This window comes from Indicator indicator, chromosome 1 (genome assembly GCF_027791375.1).
Source record: "Indicator indicator isolate 239-I01 chromosome 1, UM_Iind_1.1, whole genome shotgun sequence".
NCBI classification, from domain to species: domain Eukaryota; kingdom Metazoa; phylum Chordata; class Aves; order Piciformes; family Indicatoridae; genus Indicator; species Indicator indicator.
In genome coordinates, this window is record NC_072010.1 from 70994795 (window position 1) to 71019800 (window position 25006).

A 25006-nucleotide genomic window follows, 5' to 3' on the forward strand; every position below is an offset into this window, starting at 1 on the left:
CTTTAGACTTAGACCAGATCCATCTTGTTTCCTTTACTGGATTCCTTACTGGATGCTTCCCTATGTTTATATATGGTGTTACCATGTTTGTCAGAATGACAAACTGTCAACTTCTATGTTTGGAACAGCCAGAAGCGGTTCCATCAACTTCAGAGTCTTCAGGACCATCAACTCTGCAAACTGAACAACAACCTGGTTCATACAGGCCACAAGCACCCAACCTAGCTGGAGCTGTTGAATTCAGTGATGTGAAGTCATTGTTGAAAGAGTGGATTACAACTATTTCAGGTAGGGATGTCATGCTGATGGTGATCTTGCATGCTCCACAAGGAAAACTATTTTTTATTGGGGTTTTTTCACTTTCACTTCCACTGGTTGCTTTTCACGGTAATCTTTTGAGATCTTCCTGCCTCACAGTCTTTGAGAAACTGGATTCTTCCTACTCGGTGGTTGTTCTGTTTTTGAGAGCTCCTATTCCTTGCATAACATCATGAAAATGTACCTATTCTCTCTCCAACCCATTGGTCAGGCCCTGGTGTCATTCCTTTATGTTAATTTATGTGGGAGGTTTAGCTCATTTTGTCTAGCATGCTACAATAAGAGAATTCCTCTTTAATGAAGAAGTTATTTTAGAGGGAAAGGAATGCAGGTTTTTTTCAGAATCACTGCAGGGAAAAAATCCAGAATAAAGTGTAAAAGTGCAACACCACTGCTAAACTGTGATTTGGTTTTTAACATTATGTCAAACAATTATTAACGCCTTAATATATTGGGAAATCTGACCCATGAGATCCTTCATAATCTGAACGTTACCCTTCTCCCAAAAGACTCAAAACAGCCATTCTGTTCTAAATTTCTGTTTCTTTTTCCTTTGGCTAATACTAGCTTGGCTGTCATTTGTTCATACTGAAGACAAAAGAAGACATCTGCAAGATAGATATTTCAAGACTTTGCAGTCATTTTATGTACACAGCTTCTGATGTTAGGGGAGGTATGGGAATACAGCAACTGTCAGATTGGCCCCTGATGTGCTAACACTGCAGAATTTCTTTCTGTTATATTCCAATTATTATATGGTTATATCTAAGTATATTTAGAGAAAAGTACTCTCTTTTTCTTTTTTAATTACAGATCCCATGGAAGAAGACATTCTACAGGTTGTAAAGTATTGTACTGATCTAATAGAAGAAAAAGATTTGGAAAAGTTGGATCTGGTTGTTAAGTACATGAAAAGGTAGCTTAATGGCTAGTATTTATGACATCGAGACTATTTTTGTTAAAATCTATGCACTTGATAGATCGGTATGAGGCCACAAGACCATTAGACATTTTCAAAAAGTTTAGAGGGAGAAGTTAAAATAGGCAGCTTATGAAAGACTAGCATTTAATAGTATTTGATACAAAGTCATTTGTTTCTAGACAAAGGGTATCGTTTTTGTCAGTGTTGTCCTTCATCTTTTTTTCAGTAGTTTTGGTAGTACTGTAGATCTTCCCTTTGATTCACAGAATCATAGAATTGTTTTGGTTGGAAAAGAGCTCTAAGATCATTGATTCCAACTGTCAACCTACCACCACCATGGTCATATCTCATTAAACCATATCTCAAAGTGCCATGTCTACACATTCTTTGAATGCGTCCAGGGACAATGAATCCATCAGCTCTTTGAACAGCCTATTACAATGCCTGACCACTGTTTCAGTAAAGAAATTTTTCCTAATATCCAATCTAAACCTCCCCTGGTGCAACTTCAGGCCATTTCCTCTTGTCAAAAAATCATCTGGTTCATTCTCCTGTGGTATCCAGATACCGTCTCATCTCCAACCTATTAAATCCATGTTTATTACTTAATTATTGTGCTCCAGTTATTCTTCCCATGATTCAGGAGGCCCAAGTTCCATTTATCGCTTGCTTACTAACTGATGCTAACCCTGGAGCTCAGTTTTCCATGTCTTAGATCTGGAAAATGCTTATTTCACAGAATTAATAAACATCTGAAAGTCTACAGCAATGTACAAACTCCACTGCGCTTTTGTATTATGGAATGTCTTTTAGGCCTCAGCAAATGAAAAATGCAGAGTGCAGTTAACTGTTCTGTTGTCTGCTGTACAGTAAATTTCTTCTAAAACTCTTCAGAAGGCATCATGTCTTATTCCTGGTGCCCCTGTGGGTGAGATTTGCCCCAAAGGCAGCATGACTTTGCAAAACCTCGTAACAAGCATGGGACAAGGATCTGTTGCTGGATGACACACAGTTGTCCATATGATACTGATGTTAGGTCATCCAAAGCTGCAAGTGTAGGGACCCTCTGCTCTCCCATAAGAGTAATCTAGAGAGTACAGAGCTGCTTTTGTTTTCCTTGGGCATTTCCTTGATCTGCTTCCAGTAGCAGCTAAATTAGAGGTAACTCCTAGCTCTCTCTGGCCCTCCACTTTTGGTTCCACTTTTATCAATAAACACAAAATAGTGCCCCCACAACCTGTTCTTGATCACGCTTGGCATTTGTTGGAAATGTAGCAAGTATGTCTTGGGATGAGGAAGGAAAGATCAGGATCTGGACGCTTGCCATTTCTGATTCTTCAGTGTGAAGTTGGTAGGAGGTCACCACTTCAATTGCAGACTTACAGTTGCAAAACACTAACATTTGCAAACTGATGTGACACTGCTCACATTAGAAGTTTGACCATTGAATGACAGAAGCCTCTGAAGCATTAGGTAAAACTTGGTGTATGTGAAGACATTGGGCTTTAACAAGACCTCTGGGATCAACAAGTCCAACCATTGACCCTACTGTACAGACTTCATCCCTAAACCATATCCCCAAGCACCACATCTAAATGATCTTTAAACACATCCAGGGATGGTGACTCAATCACTTCCCTGGGCAGCCCATTCCAATGCCTGACCACTCTTTCTGTGAAAAAAGTTTTCCTAATGTCCAGTCTAAACCTACCCCGTTGTAGTTAATACCATTCATAGAGAACTGTTGTCATCTGGCTTTGCAGTATGAAGTATGAACTTACTGTAAAAAGGACTGGTTCTGTAGTAGTTATTTTCTCCCTTTTCTTCTTTTTCCTCTTCAGGTTAATGCAGTCATCTGTGGAATCAGTTTGGAATATGGCATTTGACTTCATTCTTGACAATGTTCAGGTAGTTTTACAACAAACATATGGAAGCACATTAAAAGTTATCTGAACTTGTAGTAAAGAGCTTGATGAGAGCCTGGAGCTCTCTGCTAGCTGTGCCATAAGTGCTTGTGAGGTATTTGCAAAATGCATGATAGTAATGCCCTGAGTTTTTATAATTTCAAATTTCTTTTTAAACAACAAAGTGTTTTGTACATTTCTTTTCAGAAAGTGCCAAATTTGTCAGTATTGCATGTAAATAATTGTGTTAAAATTCTTTTATTGTAGTATAGAATCTATTTACAAAATGTTTGTTTATAAAGTTTTATGGATTTTTACAGTGAAGTGTTTACAGTTGTTTAATAAAGAACTGTATGTATATTTTTGTACTGATTCTATTTTGTGATGCTTCAGTTTGAATATAGCTGACCTCTGTTCTTAAAGCTGCAGCTTTGATTCATTTCACAAAGTTTTCCACAGTGACACTGCCCCACAGCACGCAGGACACTCCTGTGCGTTCACTTGGCTGCTTTTTGTTTACACTCTGCTGACTTCAAGATGTTAAGGTGAGGAAAGTGAATGAGCTTGTTTTCAGTTTCAGAGTCCTGTTTGGCCCAATACATGAAGACCACTTGAGGAAAACTCAGGTGATAAGAAAATCTTTGTTATTTTCTGACAAATTGAGAAATGGCAGTTCAAGTACCCCACATACTTCTGGATGGGCATGGGCCTACCTGACTGTAGAACTGAAAGCTGGAATTCAAACTGGAGCTGACCTTGAAGCTGAATTTGCACCACCAACTCAGAAGCGTCTCTACTAACACAGGGCAGGAGCTGCTGCACTCATACCAGCTTCAGCTAATGAAACAGCTAGAGCAGGAAATGCTCTCCCCTCACCTCAGTGGCTGCAGCACAGGCTACAGCAGTTGACAGCATTTTCTAGCTTCAAGTTGTGCCCTCAGCTTCTCTTGTAGTGCACACACTGGGAGAGGTTCCAACCTGATATCCTTCTCCAGCAAAGTGACAGATGAGGGGTAGGCCATAGATGATGTTTCCCTTGATTTTTAGTAAGGCTTTTCATAGTATCTCCTCTAACATTCTCATTGAGAGAGAGATGGACTAAAAACTCCCTGGCCATGGTGATCAGTGGCACAAAATCCTGTTAAAGGCCAGTCTCATGTGGTGTATCCACATAGTCAGTACCAGGTCTGGTACTCTTTAGCATCTTCATTAATGACCTGGATGATGGGGCAGAGTGCACCCTCAGCAAGTTTGCTGATGACACAAGATTGGCTGATAGGGCAGAGGGCTGTGCTGCATCTAGAGACCAACAGACTGGAGAGGTTGGGTGGCAGGAACCTCATGAAGTTCAGCAAGGAGAGGTACAAAGTTCTGCACCTGGGGGAACCACCTCAAGCACAGGGCCAATGGGCTGGAAAGCTGTTCTGCAGGTAAGGCCCTGTGAGTTGCTTGAGCTGGCACAACTCCCTCACATGAAGGCATCCAACAGCCTCCAAGGTTGCTTTAGGAATAGCGTCACCAGTAGATCAACTGAGGAGTTTGGTGAGACAGAGCAGGAGAGCTGGGCCCAGTTCTGGCCTCCTCAGTACAAGGGTGACATGGACAGTACAGAGCAGCTCCAGCACAGAACAAAGTTGTTTGAGGAGTACAGCTTCTCTACAAGGAGGCTGAGAGAGCTCAGCCAAGAGAAGGTAGGGGTGGATCTTACCCAGGTGCATAAGCAACTGATAGGGGAATAAGGAAAGACACTTCCTTATGTTACCACATGAAAGGGTGCAAGACTGGTGCTAACTGGTACAAAACATTTCTTTGAAACACACTCCCTTGAACAGGTTTTCCACAGAAGTTGTGGATTATTGGAGATGCTCAGAACCTGACCAGCCCCAGTCCTCGGCAACTTGCTCTGACTGTCTTTACTCTTAAGCACTGTGGTGGGACTTGGTGACCAACTGCAAGAGGTGCCTTCCAACCTCAACCACCCTGTGATAAGTTAGGACTGCTTTTACCAGCTCAGCCTGGTAGAGACATGTCTATACAACTCCTTCTATTTGCAGATACTCATCTACAGCAAGGGACCCTTGCTGAAGCAAGGCAGTTCCTAGTCTGGGTCTTTCAATGCCCCTTTCGTTGCTGTTCTTGGAGCTGCCTTTTCTGTTATTGTGCACTTCTTAAGAAAAGAGGCATGGTAACTGTTCACATAGAGGAATGAATTTGCTAGAATTCAGGAATTTTACCACAGCTCTGGGCCCAAGAGTGCTGCACAGGGCATACTTGAAACTAGTTTTTTTTTTTTTTTTTTTTTTTTTAAACAAAACACAAAAGACAGGGAAGCTTGAGTAAAGCTATTTGTAATTTTATTTCCTTTTATCTTCCTTTATGAACCCTGCTTCAAGCTTTTAAAGATCATACTGAAGAGTTATCTACTTCCTCTAAACATTTTAACAAAGGTGTTTTACATGTGCCATGGGAACCTGCCAAGCCAGCAGCCAGCTTTTTCCCAGTATTCACCTGTGGAAGAACACCCTTTCACATTTGGGGAACCATTCAAGAATGCATGAATACCACAATGCTTGACATCCAGGTTCTTAACTTCTTTTATTAGTGTAGCTTTCATGATTGCATAGTTTGCAAAAGAAATAACAATTAAATGCAGTCTCCTGACTGTGAACACAGTTCTAAACCATTGCTACCACCAGCATAGTTGCACCATGGACCAGCCCTACTGAACAGGTCCTTTTCAGCAGCACTTTTAACAACCCCCAAAAACCTCGCAGTTAAACTTCTTTGACAAAAGATAGAAGTTCTGCAATGTTCCTTTGTAATGGAGGCAGCACCACAATTATAAAATTCAGGGGTTTTTGAACAACAAAATGGCAGAAAAAATCTGATTAAACTGCTTATTGCAAGTTAAATTCTTGTAAATATTTTAAAAGCTAAGATCCTCACCTACATAAAGATCATTATTGATTTTATTTCAGCTTGTGCTTTTGAAACGTGTTCTTTAGCTCCTCTCAAGCTGTAAGTTACCAGGAGCCTACTTTATGCCATCCTAAGCAGGCAACGACAGGGGAAGGAAGGGCAGGAAAATGCAAGGATTGCAGACGCATTCCCGGTTGTCACAAACATCATCAGCCAAATGCCTTTCAAGCTGGTTCAGTCCCACAGTATCAAGATGACTCCATAGCTTTGATGCAGCATCCAATATCATGGCTTACTTGTAGACAGCTTTTGCAGGTGCTTACCACAGCTCTGAGCAGCAGCTGGAGAAGAGATGCCACCTCTAAACTTCCTAGCAGCACCTCTCTAGGAATCGTGACTTGCAAAACACCTGGCCTGCAGCTCTGGTGCATCAGGAACATAGTGAGACATAAGCCACCACCCTCACCCTGGCACAGTGCACATTCCACAAGGGTAAGTGATGCCAGAGGGAGAAAGGGCTTTGCTGGAATGTGCCTCCCCTACTCTGCCAAGCACCAAGGCGCAGGCACACCTCTGTCAGGCCTCTCCATGTCCATCACAGCCCACGGAGTTAACCTTGTGTTCATTGAAACAAACTGTAAAACAAGCGGGCTGCTATGTCCATCTCCTTTATTTGCAGCTCTGCATTATAATGATTACAGGTTGATTTTCATGAACTGTACAAGCAGTAAAAGGTGGCCAGCTATGCTTTACATCGTTTCACACAAAGCAAATACAGAAATATCCAATTGCCTAATTTTCTATTTAAAAAAATTTCTATAGGCACAAAGCAGAAGAATGTTGGAAAAGAGAGTAAAGGGTAGAGGTATGCATAAATAAAGAAGTACTTCTTACATCAAAAATGTCTCAAGAATCACAAAGTCTGCAGAAGCTTTGTTAATCAAATACTGCAGTACTGATCTCATCAGTATAAAAGTGAAAGAGCTTTAGTTCTGTAATAAAAATTCAATTTTATTTTATTTTATTTTGGAGAGGGAGGGGGGAAAAGGGTGGAAAGGAAGGTGTAAGAGGAGGAAGGGCAAACTTTAAAACAGCAGCCAGTATTAGGAAGGGCAGTAGGAGAGGTGAACAGGCACATTGGAACCATGGGAACATGTAAATTGACCACTGTCAAACCAGTGTAAATTTCTTGGTTTCTCATGGAAAACATTTTATCGACATATTTTCCTCCCAAACATACATCCAACACTGTCTTCAATATATGACTTTGTTGGTAACTATTAGAACAGGAAGAGTGCATTTATTCCTGCCTCCTCATTGCTGTAAAACAGTTATCTAGATGATTTCAAACACTTTCTTCAGCTCTACTATAAGCTGCCAATCAGACTTCTGCATTTCATCCCTGAACCAGTCCTTCAGAGCATCGATGGACTGACGGCTGATCTGCAACACACAAGACAAGCCCATCAGAAACAAACACACCTATTAACAAAGGCAGCTTTTAATACATTAGGAAACATGAAGAAAGAGCATCAGTTTGCACAGCAAGAAAATCTGTTCAAATCCAGGTTTTGCTACTGTTCATGACCCATCCCACTCATTTTCCTTTTTTTCAGATCACACTCCTTACCTGGTCTTTAGGAAACCATAGAAGCATGCCTTGTGTGGTAAGGCAAGGACCTCCCACATCCCCCAGGGCCCACAGCACCAGCTTCCACCACCCTGCTTCTCCATCAGAAAAGCCCTTGTGGCTGCTCACCCCACTCACCTGCGGGTACCAGAACCCAGTGTGTGTAGCAGGGAGTACATTACAACACAGTAACTAAAGCACTTAGTATGGAGAGCTGTGGCTTTGCTTCTGACAGCAGCAAACTGAACAAGGGCTCATCTCCTCATCTAAGCCAAGCATTCCAGAATCGGAGCAACTAACGTATTGCTATTTATTGCATAATCTCAGAACTAGGCAAACACAACCATGGTACAATGCCACAAGGGACTGCTAAACTGCTCTGAGCACCCGCTACACCCAGTTGTATGGAAACAGCTAATTTACTGGTTTACCCTCTGAGGTGCAGTAAGCTGCAAGGTATTTTTAGCTGCAGTACATCATTCTCTCAGTCCTCTCAAGGGGCACTACTAGAAAACCTCAAAATAAGGCTACAGAGAAACACAGCTGAACAATGCTACACAGGAACCAATGCAAGTGCCTGTTGGTCATGGATAGAAGGTTCTTTGTGTATGTTTATCAGGCTCCATGTAATATTTTTACTTCACACAAGCTGCCACTGTGCCACAAGTCCTCTCAACTTTACCTTACTGACGAGGATATCTGTTGCTTCAAAATGTCGTCCATACATTTTAGGGGATTCACCAGGGATAGGTTCTATTTTAACACATACTTCTTGGCCTTTTTTTGCCACCTCCACTGGTTTATGGTTTATTTCAATACTTGTAACAATTCCAATGTCAACAAACTGCAATACAATGAAGAAGCTGTTAACACACCCTCCACAGCACCTCGGTGCACAAACTCTTTCCTAAGCCCCTCTAAGCTGATACATGTGCAAGCAATACATGTTGCTCATATGAAGTACTGCACTGGAGCAGCACCCGCCTCAAAACTTGCAAATTGAAATGTACTGCACTATAAGCACATTGTACTGAAAAGGGCAGTGACACCAAACCACACGTAGTTCATCTGGGATATCAATTACCGCTTAAAATGTCAGGAGTTGACTTCCCCTTCTCATTAGCTACAGGAATGATGATTTTGCTCATTACTTTATATCACAATACAGAACTTACAGCAGGGGAGTAAGGGCAGGAGGCTGACTGGCAGATACCCTCTAGCCATGGCCCCTGGAGCAGTTGGGAGGCTGTGCCCACCACAGGACTCAGCTCTGATCCAGCAGAGAACAGGAAAATGACTGATCCCCAGGAAAGAGACTCAGTCTAAAAGTCTAAATCTCATTTCCTGCTGAAACGCTGCAGGTTGGGCAAAGGCATGCAAGGGTTCCTTGCTGCACCATCCCAGGAACTGCCAGGTTGATCAAGCATCTGCTGGGAAGAGGCACGCACTTACATTTTTGCTAGGTACACACATGGGAGTGCCCTGCTTCACCTGGCCGGCCTCCACAACAACTCCCATCACTATTGGGTCACGAGAGTTGAAAATGAACTGAGGGAGTATTTTCATCTTGCAAGGAAATACTGCTATGTGCCTGGAAGATGACACAAGACATTTTGAAATGGATATCAAACAGTGTACACAACAGTTAACAGTTCTGCCTTCTCTCACAAGCCTTAGGCATTCACTCTAAGAATATCACTCAGGGAAAAATCAAGTAGGAAAAAAATCATCTTGCTAACTCTAGTCAATACTTGACCTTCAACAACAGTAATCAAGCATGGCTCACAGATTTTATTTTGAGTGGCTTGAGAAGTGAATTAAGACCAAGACCAAAGGAATAGCAGTTTTAGAGTATAACTGTCATCTCAAAAGAGCACAGCAATGGAAGTTGCCTTAACCCATCACAGGGTTCAAGATTTTTGTTGGTAAAGTGAACAAATGTGTTTAAATACTGAGGCATACAAACTCAAATTGAGATGGATATAAAATGAAAGAAGCTCTCATTTATTTTGTCTATCCTTACTTCACTGAAGGTCAGCCAATGACAAGGATGCCAAAATTAATTTTGGGTCCCCATAAATTCTTAAATTATGGCATATTCATATGTTCATATTCAATGTTACTGCATTCAGAATTAAGCCCATGGAACAACAGAATCCAAATCCTTTTAGTTTTGTTAACTCTGCAAGGCTTACCCATCTGTCACAAACTAGGAACGGCAGCCAAGTACACAAAGCAAGTGTTAATAAGAACTCTCCATATTACATGATAGCTTTAGCTAAACCTAGTAACTGCTTCACAACTCTCACCCTACTAAACCTAATCCCAGAAGTAAATGATTAGAATGAAGTTATTATTCTATTCTCTTCCTCCTTCCTTCCCATTGGACCTACATCCTAAACAGTAATAAGGAAATGAGAAGTTAAATGCAATTTTACTTACACTACAACAAATGAAAAGACAGTTATTTGGGAAGTATCGAGAATAGGATTGCTCTTACTTACTTGAATTCCTCTTGTTTCTGTTTTTTGTAGTCTTGTCTATATTTTGTGAAGGCATCAAATAAGTGATAAATTATTTCAGCACTAAAAATTCGAACTCCTAAACTATCGGCCATTTCCTGTGCATCACGTTCAATCCTCACATCAAATGCTAGAATAACTGCATACCTGTAAGCAAAAATGAGTCAGTTTACTAGACAGGCCATAGAACCACAGCCCAGAGCTAAGGAGCAGCCTCCCTGAAACACCGTCATGCATTCATTGACATAAAGCAAAGTTACTTACTGTGGGTCATGCTCCAACATAACTGATGCCTTCATAACATCCTTTTTATGGACAGGACCTATATTAATTCCTGAATACTGTTGAAAGGGAAAGCCACATAAATCAGTCACTAATACTTCCAAGTTGAAAGGAAACAGTTACCAATTAAAATGCAGAAACAACATCGGGTATGGCACTGAACTTACTGGCACTTCTGACGTTTTGAGAAATTCAAGTAATGCTTCTAAAGACCCTAAAGTAGAAGCCTGGACATAAACACCTTTTTCTTCTAGTTTGATTGCATTCAACGTTTGCTTCAGTTCATGTATTAGTTCATCCTTTAGGGAAAAAAAAAAAAAGAGAGAAAGAAAAATAAAAGTTTTATTCGTACTGCTATTTATGCCTCATGTACAAAATCTTTCTGTTCGCAAGCTGCTGACAGTACATGACAGCCACACTGACATGTACCAACTTAGACTTGCAGTACCAGCCATACATGGCCCAGTGATATGCTGATGCTTGCTTCTGGCATTAGAAAAGTCTGAAGTGAACTGAAGTTTGAAGATGTTGCAAGAAGGTGATCATGTAACACAAAGCAGATGCCCATCTTGGGAGTTAGTAGTATTTCCCTGCAGACTAGACATTGCTTTCCCCAGCACTCTTAAGTTTCTAAGCAGGATTGAGGGAACACACACCCCACAGTGTGTGGCAATATCTTTGGTTGCCTGAGGATAACAATAAAGGCCAGCACTCCAAAAACATGAGCTGGGAAGGATTCTTAGCACTGTTTAGGCCTAGGTACAAAACACAGGATGCAAGAATCACAAAATGTTAGGGGTTGAAGGAACCTCTGGGGATCATCAAGTCCAACTCCCTTGGGTTCACATAAGTCAGGTCGCACAGGAACGCATCCGAGTGAGTTTTGAGTATCTCTAGACAATGAGACTCCACCGCTCTGGACAGCCTGGTCCGGTGCTGTCATCCTCAAAGTAAGGGAGCTTTCTTTATGTTTAGGTGCGACCTCCTATGTTCTAGTTTGTGCCTGCTGCCCATTGTCCTATCACTGGGCACCCCTGAAAACAGTCCAGCCTCATTGTCTTGACTCCAGCCCTTTAGATATCGATAAACATTGAGAAGATCTCCGCTTAGACTTCTCCAGGCTAAGCAGCCCCAGGTGTCTCAGTCTCCCCTTGTAAAAGATGCTACAGTCTCCTCATGATCTTTGTAGCCCTCCACTAGACAATCCAGCAGTTCCCCATCTCTTCAACTGTATGGCCCAGAACTAGACACAATACTCCAGAAGTGGCCTCACTAGGGCAGAGGAAGTCCACATCTGGAGTACTGTGTGAGAGCAGTGAGGCCTTTTTGCACCTTCCAGAGAAGATAAGCCCTGCATGTTTAAAAAGTCGATGCTTTTTAAACACTCAGTTGTCTTCTCTGACAGATAAATGGGTGTTGCCATGTACTTTAAGCCTTCACATACCTGCTCCTAGTACACTTTACATACACAACCATATGTACCCAGAAACAAAGTCTGTATTTGGAGGACCTGAAAATTCAACCTTTGTTTAGAGGCCATGATCAGCAGACAGTAGACTAAAGTAAAACTACGGTTAAAAGTAAGCTAATGACATGCGACTTTCCTTGTTAAACTAACTTCCTAACTCTGGAAAACAGAAGTATCTCAAATAACATTTGGATTTAAAATACCTAAGTTCTTTCCCTTGCCATTTTTAAAGTGTAAGCTCTGTAATTACAATAGCTTGAAGAACTCTAGTAGCGGATATATCTCTAGTGCAACTTAACTGATATATATGCACAAATGACTACAAATACCAAATCAGTAACTAACATATTGTCAATCTATGCTATGATACTTGTTTTCAAGCCTTAGTCTATCAGCAGAAACACTCCAGAAAAATATCAGGGAAAAGGTTAGGGTCAAGATACACCACATGAATGCCTCACAGGGACACAAGGCTACAGCATGTTATTGTAGCAGTTTTTAAAATGCAACCAAAAAAAAGCAAGTTACTGGCATACTGAGGTCTCAACATTTGATAAGCTTCATCACCGGAGAACTCAGTTACCCTCATTTTAAGTGTCCTAGTTCAACATCATCCATCTCACCTTGAGGACTGGGACTTCATCCTCTTTGTAAGCTACAAGCAACGGCAAACCAGCCAGTGTTTTTTCCAAATCTTTCCCAAGAATCTTCACGCCTTGAGCAGCGACAACTTCTTTATGCTTCTCATACTGGTTCTGAAAAGCAGAATACACACTAGCACAGAGCTCATGTAGATGCAACACAGCAACACAAAAGTGCTAAGCAGCTGAGAACTTGCTACCAGCAAGCACAGCTGAAAGCATGACAGAAATCCAGCAGCTCTCATCTTTCATCAGTGACTCTACTTTGCACTTGCACATTTCGGTCTGAATGTTTCTCTCCCTTCTGAAATGCCACCCTCGCCAAGGGAAGCAGGACAGGGGAAACCATCTGAAAACAGAGGAGGCCAAAAAGGAATATACACTAGAAAAGAGAAAGCAGTGACAGGCAGCTGCTCACTGAAAAAAAAATTCCAATCAAGCCAGGGATTCAGCCCCATAGGGAAACAAGGGGAAGATGTCAACAGCTCAGCTAAAGCCACTAATGCTCAGCTGACGCAGCCCAAGGCTTTGTGCAGGGAAGCAATCTCATTGTCCCATGGGAGGCCTCCCACCCAGTCTTCTCATGTAGAGTTCCATGCTTGATTTCCCAGGTGCTCCTCCCTCCCCACCCAGGGGAGCTTTGGCTCTAAGGCATCATGGAAGCAGTTATTTCTGAAAACCTTTAAATTAACATTAGAAGGATTTTCTGGTTTGTTTCTTTTATTTGGGAAAAGTCCAACTCTTTTCCTGAAATTGGAGGGCAGCTCCCTTTTTCAGTAAGCACTATGTTCCTACAAGCTTCCACCCCAACATTTAGGTATTATTTCAAGGATGACAATTCCCCATGGACAGGCTGAATTGAAAATGCACCCTTACTGTCTGCTTCAAAAAAAAAAAAAAAAAACAACAAAACACCACCCCACCCCAACAACACTGTTCCCCTAGATCCCCTTCCCCAGCTGAAGGTTCCCAAACCCACTGCTGTTCATCACAGTGCTGGTACCATATGCTCATCTCCCAAAGTGCAAAAACTTATTTGAAGATGTCATCGATGGGAATTTGTCATAGTTTGCTATTCTGTCCCACCAAAAAAAAGAAAAAAATCTTTAGTCTCCTAAGTTTCACACACAAGTTATCTCTGCTTTAAATAAATGGAAGCAAATCGACAGAAACGCTTTCAGTTCATTCCTCACAGTACAAGAGTATATTCAACAACTTCTAGCAAAGATGAGAACCTCAGCATAAACATCAGTTTTCCTTATGCCACTTGAGCCATTATCAAGTTATATTACTGTAAAGCCACACTCCACAACTGGAAGCCTGACTTGGATTCTCCAAGGCAACTGTCCTACTCCACAGCTGATTAGACTGCCATACAAACAAGTGGATTTTGTCTTCCTGTTTAAAGCAGGCCAAGAAGCTCTTGCTCAGATCCCACCTCAACATCAGTACTGAATCCTTCAGCACCCCTGAGGCCACAATGCTCGCACAACAGAGAATCACCATGGCAGAGAGAATGCCAGTGTCAGCCCAGGCCCCAGCAATTATTAGCATTACTTTACAAGAGTATCTAAGGTTGCAGGAAGAACTAGATTAAACACTAAGGACTACAGTGGCCTGCAGAGACACAGTTCTCCAATGAAATGATGCACATCACAATTATTACAGCCTTAGACTGGGATTCTGACAGTAGTTTTCCACCTCTAAACCAAACCTTTAAGGTCTGTCCTATTACATACACCGAGGTTACCTGTATGGCTTTCTTTGCCTTAGGCAAAATCTGTGTAGACACTTATTCCTTCCCTTTTAAACAGGAAAAATTAGAGCAGCTCTTTTTATCATCTTTGAATTGTATGTATTAATTTATTTATAGCCTTTCATCTCTGGGGCTCTCCTCCTCCTTTCATAGAAAGTAATTCAGACAGGAACTCAAATTCAGTGTCTCTCCCCATTCGGTTAATGCTAGGGTAGCAAAACTTTCAACTCTCGACAAAGACCAAAGGCTGCAGATTCTGCAGAGGTCCTGGTCATTGCCATTCACCTAGTACTCCTAGAAATTCACTTCTTCACTTTTCTCGATCCTACGCATGTATGATTTTTGTTATTAAATCCCCCAGTCTTACTAATATGCAGCTTAACTCAGAAGTCACTGTCCTAGTACACTCCCAATTTCCATTTAAGATCACAGAATCATAGAATCAGTCAGGGTTGGAAGGGACCACAAGGATCATCTAGTTCCAACCCCCCTGCCATGGGCAGGGACACCTCACACTAGATCAGGCTGGCCAGAGCCTCATCCAGCCTGGCCTTAAACACCTCCAGGGATGGGGCCTCAACCACCTCCCTGGACAACCCATTCCAGGCTCTCACCACTCTCATGGTGAAGAACTTCTTCCTCACTTCCAGCCTGAATCTCCCCACTTCCAGCTTTATTCCATTCCCCCCAGTCCTGTCACTACCTGATAGCCTAAAAAGTCCCTCCCCAGATTTCTTGTAGGCCCCTTCAGATACTGGAAGGCCACAATAAGATCACCTCAGAGCCTTCTCTTCTCCAGAGTGAACAGCTCCAACTCTTTCAGTCTGTTCCCATAGCAGAGGTGCTCCAGCCCTCTGATCATCCTGGTGGCCCTTCTCTGGACACCTTCCAGCATGTCCAGATCCCTCTTGTAACAGGGGCTCCAGAACTGGACACAGTACTCCAGCTGGGGTCTCACCAGAGCTGAATAGAGGGGGAGAATCACCTCCCTTGACCTGCTGGCCACACTTCTCTTGATGCAGCCCAGGATCTGGTTGGCTTTCTGGACTGCAAGTGCATTTTGACAGCTCATGTTGAGCTTCTCATCCACCAGCACCCCCAAGTCCCTCTCCTCGGGGCTGCTCTCCAGCCAGTCACTGCCCAGCCTGTATTGGTGCTTGGGATTGCCTCGACCCAGATGCAGGACCCTGCACTTGGTCTTGTTGAACCTCATGAGGTTTGCTTGTGCCCACCTCTCCAGCCTGTCAAGGTCCCTCTGGATGGATCCCTTCCCTCCAGCACGTCTGCTGCACCACACAGCTTGGTGTCATCAGCAAACTTGCTGAGGGTGCACTCAATGCCTCTGTCCTTATCATCGAGAAAGATGTTGAACAAGACTGGTCCCAGGACTGATCCCTGAGGGACTCCACTTGTCACTGGTCTCCACTGGGACATGGAGTCATTGACAGCCACTCTTTGGGTGCAGCCATCAAGCCAGTTCTTTATCCATCTCGTGGGCCACCCATCAAACCCATGTGTCACCAGTTTGGAGACCAGGATGTGGTGTGGGACAGTGTCGAAGGCTTTGCTCAGGTCCAGGTAAATGACATCAGTTGCTCGCCCCTCATCTATTAATGTTGTGACCTTGGCATTGAAGGCCACCAGGTTTGATGGGTATTTCCCTCACAGATGTAGGCCCACACTTGAATCCATTAAGTCACCCTTAGATGTAATTGCACGTTCTCATTTTTTATCAAACTGTTTTGCCGCTCCTGGCTCTGAATCTTCTCCAAATGTCCCTACACTAAGCAGTTTCCGTACCTTAACTCGTAGCTCCTTCATAGGAGGAGGTAGCAGAAGACCTCTAATTTGAGTTACTATAGGACCTTCTACCCCAGGAACAATAATGGTGTCTCCTTCTTTCAAGCGTCCATTAATCAAAATGACATCTATGGTAGTACCCATGCCCGGCAGCGCTTTAACCTAAACAAAAGCAGGGGAAAGTTACTCTCAATTTAAGCACTTCAAATACAGCTATTGTTACCAGGGAGAAGGGAGCAAAGAAGGAATACATTTCTAGATCAATTTCAATTCAGCAGCTGTTCTTTACCTCCATGACTTGAGCTCTCAGCTCCTGACACTCAGCCAGTCTCTTGGTCAGCATAGTTTGTGTTAGTTCAACAAGAAGAGCTATTAGACTTCCCATGCCATCCCCTGTGTGAGCAGAGGTAGGTACAAGAGAAACAAAAGTGCGGGGATCCTTATTCTCATAAAACAAGGCAGCGTTCAAACCCTGGAATCAGGAGCAATAGTCATACAGGGAAAAACAAACATACACACACCAGCACTAACAGTAACACTCGGCTCCAGTCAATTACTATTGTGGTTTTTAAATCCCAGTTGAAAAAACAAACATTGCTACAGACAGTATGCTATGGAACATGAAAGCCTCAACTCACACTTGGAAGCAGTATGGGATAGTTCTACAGAACTAATTACCACCATCTAGCTTCTAGACAAGCATTGGATGTCACTACAGAAGTTCCCAGAACTAATGCGATTCATGCCCTGCCAGCACCCAGGGAACAAGAGACAGATGGGATCCTCTTGGGCAATTCCCAAACAGTGAAAGAATAGGGACAGAAAACTTAATCTGTTATTCATGACTCCACTGACCAGGCACAGTAATTAGCTCTGTTTTTCTCTAAACTATTTTTTTTCTCCAAAAAATACTAATTTAACAACAACAAAATTCAGTTTATAAAAGGTAAACACCAATGTGTCAGTAGAGATGTGACAGCTTTCTTAATATTCTAAGTTGCTTTGTGGAAAGAAAAAACCAAAGCAACAAACAAAACAACAACACAACTTCAATCTACAAACCCAAACCAAAAACAGACTCACAAGCCACATCACCCAGCCACCACCTTTACTAGCACTTTTGTCAAACAAAGAACCTTAAATATTCCAGCCTACCTGTTTCGCAAATTCCACTATGATAGCTTTTGCACGCTCTTCAAATTCATCCTTCGTATTCTTTTTCTGCTTTTTCAAGGTGACAGCTACATCTGTATCTGGACTTTTTTTCCAGTCATACAACCTATCAATCTGGAAAATACAGTAACGTGTCATCTTATGCAGCTTACTAAAGGACGTCTTTGTGATTATGCCACACCATCTGTGAGAAACACTTTACCAGCCAACATAGCAGGCCATCTATTTGCTCCAGGAATCAAATTATTATCACTTTATTTGCTTTATCTGCTATATTTGTCTCTTGCTTATGTGTTTACCCAATGTCAGACAGTACTGCATGATACCACTACTACTTCAGGTTTTCAAGCTATAATAATTTAGGTTCATACAGGAAGTTTATATACGTTAATTCTATCAAGTTTAAGGTAAAGCACTGACAAGAAAGAGACCCACGTATAATTTCACATACAAAACCCCTCCAATATTAAGCTTTGGGTTTTCTTCTGAAAAGTGACTGTACTAGTTTTACAAAGAGCTTTTTATCTTACTGGTGAATTTGGACCTTTCCTATGTGCTAGAGAGAAGGGATCAAGGGTGGGTGTTCAAAGACACAACTGTATGTAGGTATTCAGAAATACTTCCCCTAAGTGCATTTTTAATGCAGGATGGACTTATTCCAAGAAACAATTATATTTGCTGTATGAACCAAAACTACATCCTTAGAAACTGGATTATAAACTGGTCAAGTGATAGAACTGCAACCTGGAATGCAAGAATTTATGGCTATTTAATCTCAGGCTCACTGCAGGCCTTAACATTTTTTTAATCCAACAGTTTTTTAAAAAGCAGAAGTTTCCAGCAATGCAATAATGACCACCTCAGTTCCAACAACCTTAAGTCTTACCACTCATGACATTTTTTTAAATTATACTGCACATGAACACCCTTCTGTAAGTTCTCTCTCAGCACATCAGATAGAACCCAAAGTCACTGGACAACAATCCTTATTGTAACTCATGTAAGTCATCTCAAAGAGACAATGTAATTTCTCATGTACAGAATTCCTGAAAACCAGGCTGAAAACAACTGGCTTTACCATGTAATGCTGCAGAGCCTGAAATATTTCCCACCAGTGATCAAGATTACTGGTCCAGGAGCTTTAAAAGCCAGCTTGTCTTCAAGTCAAACTAACAAGTATCAGTAGCCGAAATCACGTAAGTCCTTTCAGTATGAATCTTCTTCAGTTTTATCAGAAAATGCACACAAATCCATATAAGTAGGTGCAAGAAAAAATAAACAACAAACAAACCACAACTGAATTACGACTTCCAGAACTGTAAACCATATACAGAAGTCATATAATGTTACATAAGAGACTTAGCAATATAGACTCTGAGAAGAACTGACAGATTGTCTGCCAAGCTCCTGTAAAGCAGTTGGGGTATCATGGACATAAAACATGCAACAGAGAGGATCTCAGAACCACTGCTTCAGACTTTACACAAACAGTTCCAGTTTATGGAATAAAACAGAAAACAGAATTGTCAGCTGTTAAGAGTAGAGAAACAGAGTAAAAAGCTATCTTACCTTGTTGAGAGCTACTATAAAGGGGCATTTCTTTGATTTCAGCAGATTTATTGATTCAATTGTCTGTGGCTCCAAACCATGCATGATGTCAACTACAAGTATAGCAATATCACAAAGTGAGCTTCCCCTATTTCTTAGATTGCTGTGGCATGAAAGAGAACAAAAATATAAACAAACAAGTCAGTCATGTAGCAAGAGAACTTTAATAGAAATACCAAATAAAATGTTGAACTTACACTGATGAACACAAAGCTAAAGCTGATCAAGTAGTTATTTATCCCCTCAAAAATGTAAGCTATAGTAAAAAAAACTTCAGATCACACTGTACAAATTCCATTTAACAGAAAAAATATATAGTTTCTAATTTTTGGTTACAAATACTATTATTCTCCCAAGAGTTTCCCTATTATGACATATCTTATACGAGCTAAGGTATATTCGGATTTATCTTTATTTTTGAGTGAGAATTGAGACAGTTACAGTGAAATACAGGAGTGTAAAATCCGAACAAGACAGTTTATGTAATACTACATCAAGGCTAAGATTCACAGACATCTTTAGTCTGCTAAAATCTGTCCAGACCACGAAGAGGTGTTAAGTGGTACGATGCCAAGGAACAGATGAGAACGTTAGCAAGTGCTGTAAGACCTGGCATTACAATGTTTGCAGAGGTTTGTTTAAGAATGTCACAATAAAGTCGTAAACCTTCTGTTTGGAGATTTCACCTGAGCACTACCTCAGTGAGTACAGTTTTGGAAATCACATTTTAAACTTAAAAGTTGATTTAGTGGCTTGCCTGCATGCCAGTGGTGGTGTTAGACAGAGTAAGATCTTTGCTAAGATTCAGCTGACTTGTGCAGATGGTAACTTTCAGTCTTATGACCTCAATTACCTTAACTGGGACACTATGAACTGGAAGAGAAGTTTTAATTTTTCACAGCAGTGTACTTAGGACACCTGAAATCCTCACCTTTTCTTCTCCAGCTAGCTTCCTGCTTCTGTCTTTCCTCTTACACTAACTACTGAGAAAAAAAAATTATTTACATGCTTTTTCAGACATTCATGGCTTCATTGGCACAAAGAGAGAAAATTAATCAGACATATAAGGCCACATATATAGGACAGGATATAAAAAGCACCTGCAAACTAAGCAAATCCACTTATTTCTCCATGTCAGGTTTTTTCTGGTTTTGATTTTTTTGTTGGTTTTGGTTTTGTTTGGTTATTTTGTGGTTTTGCTTTTGGGTGTTTTGGTGGGGTTTTTTTAATGAGAAGAAACAGAGGACTAGGCAAAGACCTAACACTGTTAAAAATATATCTAGATGCTTTAGCCATCACTTCTGGAAAGTGCTAAATTGTGAGAAAACATTACCTGAACTATTCATTACCTGAAAGACTCATGTCCTGGAGTGTCGATGATCAGCATGCCTGGAATTTTTATGTTCTCTCTGTCAAACTAACATTTCATAATATTAGCCATCTTGCAATGATTACACAAAAAAAACAACCAAAAAAATAAAACAAACCCATAAAACTAAGAGCCTGCAGCCTTCACCCCAAAAATCAAGTCAATGCTCATTCAAATATTAAAAATTAAATTAAAAAATAATATATTTTTTAAAATTAGAACTAGGGAAATGTGCTGCAAAGTGGCCATAAGCTCAGATAAAATTCTGTAAGACAAGGCAGACTATAGCAGAAAAAAATAGTTCAGGCTATTGAGATTTATCATCCTTGTCTTGAATATCTCCACTGACTTTACAATTTTAATAAATTGAGTAAAATGTTGGAAAAAAAACATCACTGGCAAGTTTTCCAGTCAGCTGCTGCTGAAGGCAAAATGGGATACAGAATCCAAAACAAGCAATTCAGAACAGTTACTATTTCTGTAACACAATAAAATTCGCCACCCAGGAATTTGCCCTATTTCAGTCCACACAGTAAAAAGGTAAGTTTTTAACAGAAAGCAATACTTGGTAAGATTCAAAATTCTCCCAAAACATTGAAAAAGTAAGCAGTCTATGCACATGTGTGTACTATCTAGAACAGAGTGAGTACTAGTTTTTAATTCAAAACTCTCAACTCCAATATTAAAGATGGGGGAAAGGTACATTTGCCCACACCCTGAAATCTCACACAGTCTTAACTCGTTTACGTTTCACAATTTTCAAAATCGGTCTCTGAAGTGCTGTTACTTACGTTTTTCACCATCTTAGTTTGCTCATTAATAGCTTCAAGTGGAACGTTAGTTGCACCAATCTGCTGAGTGATACCACCAGCTTCACTGTCCTGTACATGAGTATGACGGAGCTGAAGACGAAAAAACAGAAACATTTACACCTAAAGAGACTGAAGTCATCTCTGAGCACATTAATTCTTTTTATTTCCAACCAAAAAAAACCCATGCATGAAAAAAGATGGCAGACAATGCCTTCACATTACACACCTTACCTTATCTAAAATTTTGGTCTTGCCTGTGTCTACATGCCCCAGGACACAGATAACTGGTGCTCTGAGCTTTTCAGTGTTCATATTTTTGCTGTTTTCAGCTCGGCGCTTCTATGTAAAAGACACATAAAAATTGCTAAGTATAAAACAAACACCACAGCTCATCTCTTGCCTTGGTTACATATATAAGTAAAACAGGTTCAGCAGTGGGACAGTTCAAGGTTTGTCATCCCTCTTTTGGAAAAATGAAAAATTTGCAATGGTTCAGGGGGTTTTGTTCAGTTTTGGTTACAGTCTAGTAGACTAAGTAATTATGTTCACTAACATGCAGCTTTGTTATTGTGCATTCTGAAGAAGCATCTTGGGTAAGGAAAACAAGGAAGTTAGCAGCCACAAAAGCATTAAACAGGTTGGAGATATAGCCTTTAAAACTCTGAAATATCTACCTGTAAATGATAATAGTCTCTTTCTCCAGGAGGGGGAGAAGTGGAGGGGAATGACACTGAGGTGCACATTCTTTGTGATCAAGTTCTCTAAAATCAAATACTTCAGCTTCACACAAGAATAGGTCATTTTTGATTACTTAACCCAGATTCCAGACCTGCCTAAATATTAGTCATGACAAGTCATCATTTTGGTAATTACAGTTAAAAGGCTTTTCAGTGAACCGCAGGTTAAGTTGTTCCTTTACAAAGCATAGGAGTGTAGTTGTTCAAATAAAGCTGTATCTTCATACCTCAATTCTCCGTTTGGCTTTGTCATAAGCACGCTCTTCCTTAGTGCGGTCATCATCAGAGTCATACTCAGAATCAGAGCTAATTTCCTTGCTGGCTTTTTTTTCCATAGATTGTTTTCCAATAGCTTGGGAGTCTGTCTCTCTTTCATCTGAAGTCTTTTCATCCTCATCTTCACTCCCTTCACTGTCTTCAGATTCTTCACTCTCTTCTTCCTCTTCCTCCTCATCATCTTCCTCCTCCTCTTCCTCATCCACTTCATTTTGTTCTTTGACTTCAATGTGGACAGCTTTGCTTTCTGGGAAAAAAAAATTTAAAAATCGAAAGTAAACCTATATTAAATTCACATTTCTGAGGAGAAGGCAACAACAACAACAAAAAAACCCAACAGCAAAACAGAGACTACTAGAGAAGAGTGAGGACAGAAAGAGTAGATTCCACTGAAGAAGTGCTAGTCAAGATCATTTTTCAACTTTCAACATAAAGTGTTTCATGTTTGGACTTGCTGACTTGTGGTTGGAGAACCGGTGCAATAGGGATGTGGGGCAGAATGATGTCAGCATACTTACACTTGACATCATTCAGATAAAGTGACATTCTTTAAAGCTGTGTGCACTATATAAAGGAACAAACGCACTGACACCTTTAAACAGAGAGCCAAAATACTCCAAATTCAACAAATTACTGATCAGAAATGTATTTTTAAGCAGAAGAAACAATCAGGGAAATGGTCTGTTCTACATCATTGAAAGTCTCTTCATCCATTTTTCCTAGACTGTTCAGAGAAGATTTTGGTTTTAAGAGGAATTATTCAGTAAACAAATGGAAAGAACTGTCAAAAAGTAATTTTCCTTCAATGCTTCCCATTTATCATACTTTGTAAAGTCATAAGAGACAATCTAATGAACACTGCAGAGCCATGCAGGCTCTTTCTTACAAACTGGCTAGGAGGCTCCCTGCTCTTAGAAATTAGTTACGTTTCCTTGTTATGCTGAAAATATACCAGCTTAGTAATTCATTCAGTCTGATTCCCAGGAAGGTTCTTTTTCTTTTTCTGGACACACTGGCAGATCCTTTAAATCCAGCAAGAAGTAGGATGCAACATTCTCCCCAAGACCATAGTGACAGACTAGAATTTTCAAGGTGAGGCAGTACTCAAAGCAGAACAGTTGAGCACCACAGGAACACACACTTATGTTGAAGTAAAATCCATACTGCTGTATATGTGTGTATATAAAGTACTACTACTACACTTTAAAGTACAGGTGCCAGAAGCATGAAGCTCAGCAAGTAGAAGAATTACTTGATGAACAGTCTTTGATCTTAAGGAACATCAAGGAAAAAGACACATCATGGAAGCACTAAAAACAGTAACAAATTCCCGGTTTGGGAAGAGTCGCAGCAATAGGGCTTTCTCTGCCTCTGGAAGAAAACACCCAAGAAGTTATCCCTGCACTTTAGTGCAGCACTTAACTTCCCCAAAAACAGTGAGTTGGGCTAGACAGAGGCTCTACAATAGACTCTCAAATAAACAGGAGTGAGAAAGTATCTAGAAGTTTCTGTAATGGATATACACTAGCCTTCACACCATATTAGCCCCTCACTTCTTTCAGAACTTGTCTCAAAAGTACTCTCCTAGAGGTTGCCAGATTTATGAAGCAAAACCGTTATGGCTTTGTAATGCTTATCAGAGAAATACAGCACCAGTCAAAAGGTTTCTCTAAACTCCCAGGCATGGTTTAAGCACATGTAAAAAGGAGACGACTTTCATTCCCACAAAAACGAACAAAAAATTTCAACTGATTTTAGGTCACAGAGGGTCTACTGGAGCAGTAAACGACTTGTACAGTTTCTGAAAGCTCTGTCTTTGAGAAGATCTTATACCTATTTATTATCACACTTGCCTCATAATTTATCTAATGGAACAGAAGGAGAATCTAAATACAAAATTGTTTTCCACCAAAAGAAAAAACTCAACCCAGAGAAATCTCTTGATCAGGAAACATATTTGCTTGGTATTTAAATGCCTACCTTTCTCTCCATCTTCGTCACTAACCATAGCTTCCCAGTCATCCAAACCACCATCTTCTGTTTCTTCTTCTTCCTCCTTTTCTTCTGAAACCATGAAATCCAGTATTAAAAGCAAGAAACAGCCCAGCAACAAACATTTTCAGATGCCCCTTCCTTCAACATACTGACAACTGCAATTTACAAGTTGCTACTACCATAATTCTACCAAATTATCTCCATGTTCTCTAACCAGAAAATGCTGCACACTTATGAGAAAACTTTCAGGTTTCTCCAAAAAAATATTAGTATTAGAATTTTTGCATAGCAAATGGTATTTTTGGAAGAGAGCCAAACTGCTCATCTACTTCCTGTCTGCATATCATGCAAGTGCCGGCATAATGCATGCCACAAACCTCTACCACAACTACTTCCTTTAAAGGAGCTGCCCAATTAATGACTGCCCATGTATAACAAAGTGATAGAGATGTAAGTTAACAAGTTGGATTATAGTATTAATTTTAATTAATGAGGAAAATAACAAATTGTAAAAAAGTGCTATTTTAGGACTGCAGGTTCCTTCACAGAATTATACCATGGCTTCTAGAAGCATTAAGTACACCCATTTCATCAGGAGTTCAGTCAGATATATCAATAAAATGCAGCTCTTAATAATAAACAAATGGAAAAAGGCAAACTCTTAACCCTCTCCAAAAGAGGCATTAAACAATACATATGTTACAGACATGGAGTGTCATGAAATTTCATCTCTTTGAAATGAAGAGTAAGTTCCAGACTGTTCCAGACTGTTAGAATATTAACTGGAAACCAATGTTCTGCCAGTGAGCCCTTCTCTTTTGCGGCAACAGAACCGCTCCTTCAAGAGATGTCAAGTCAAAGAGTACACATTCAG

The 25006-nt window shown here is 40.7% G+C and overlaps 2 protein-coding genes across 3 annotated transcripts in view; one reads left to right on the top strand and one right to left on the bottom strand.

Moving 5' to 3' along the window:
- REV1 (REV1 DNA directed polymerase) overlaps positions 1–3372 on the top strand; it is a 40348-nt gene extending 36976 nt beyond the window's left edge. For both annotated transcript variants that reach the window (XM_054390279.1, XM_054390286.1), the window contains exons 20-22: positions 129–288; positions 1132–1234; positions 3082–3372. In XM_054390279.1, coding sequence (XP_054246254.1) covers positions 129–288; positions 1132–1234; positions 3082–3193 — 375 coding nt within the window. In that variant the 3' untranslated portion in view covers positions 3194–3372. The remainder of the gene's footprint in view (positions 1–128; positions 289–1131; positions 1235–3081) is intronic.
- A 2575-nt stretch (positions 3373–5947) lies between these two features.
- Positions 5948–25006, bottom strand: part of EIF5B (eukaryotic translation initiation factor 5B) — a 41243-nt gene continuing 22184 nt past the window's right edge. Inside the window, exons 9-24 of the mRNA XM_054400189.1 lie at positions 24118–24201; positions 22089–22384; positions 21356–21463; positions 21104–21214; positions 20293–20360; positions 18905–19046; positions 17318–17449; positions 16452–16634; positions 16163–16324; positions 12589–12720; positions 10665–10796; positions 10480–10556; positions 10198–10362; positions 9146–9284; positions 8376–8537; positions 5948–7506 (exon numbers count right to left, since the gene is read on the bottom strand). Of these exons, the coding sequence (XP_054256164.1) occupies positions 7399–7506; positions 8376–8537; positions 9146–9284; positions 10198–10362; positions 10480–10556; positions 10665–10796; positions 12589–12720; positions 16163–16324; positions 16452–16634; positions 17318–17449; positions 18905–19046; positions 20293–20360; positions 21104–21214; positions 21356–21463; positions 22089–22384; positions 24118–24201 (2201 nt within the window). The 3' untranslated portion in view covers positions 5948–7398. The remainder of the gene's footprint in view (positions 7507–8375; positions 8538–9145; positions 9285–10197; positions 10363–10479; positions 10557–10664; positions 10797–12588; positions 12721–16162; positions 16325–16451; positions 16635–17317; positions 17450–18904; positions 19047–20292; positions 20361–21103; positions 21215–21355; positions 21464–22088; positions 22385–24117; positions 24202–25006) is intronic.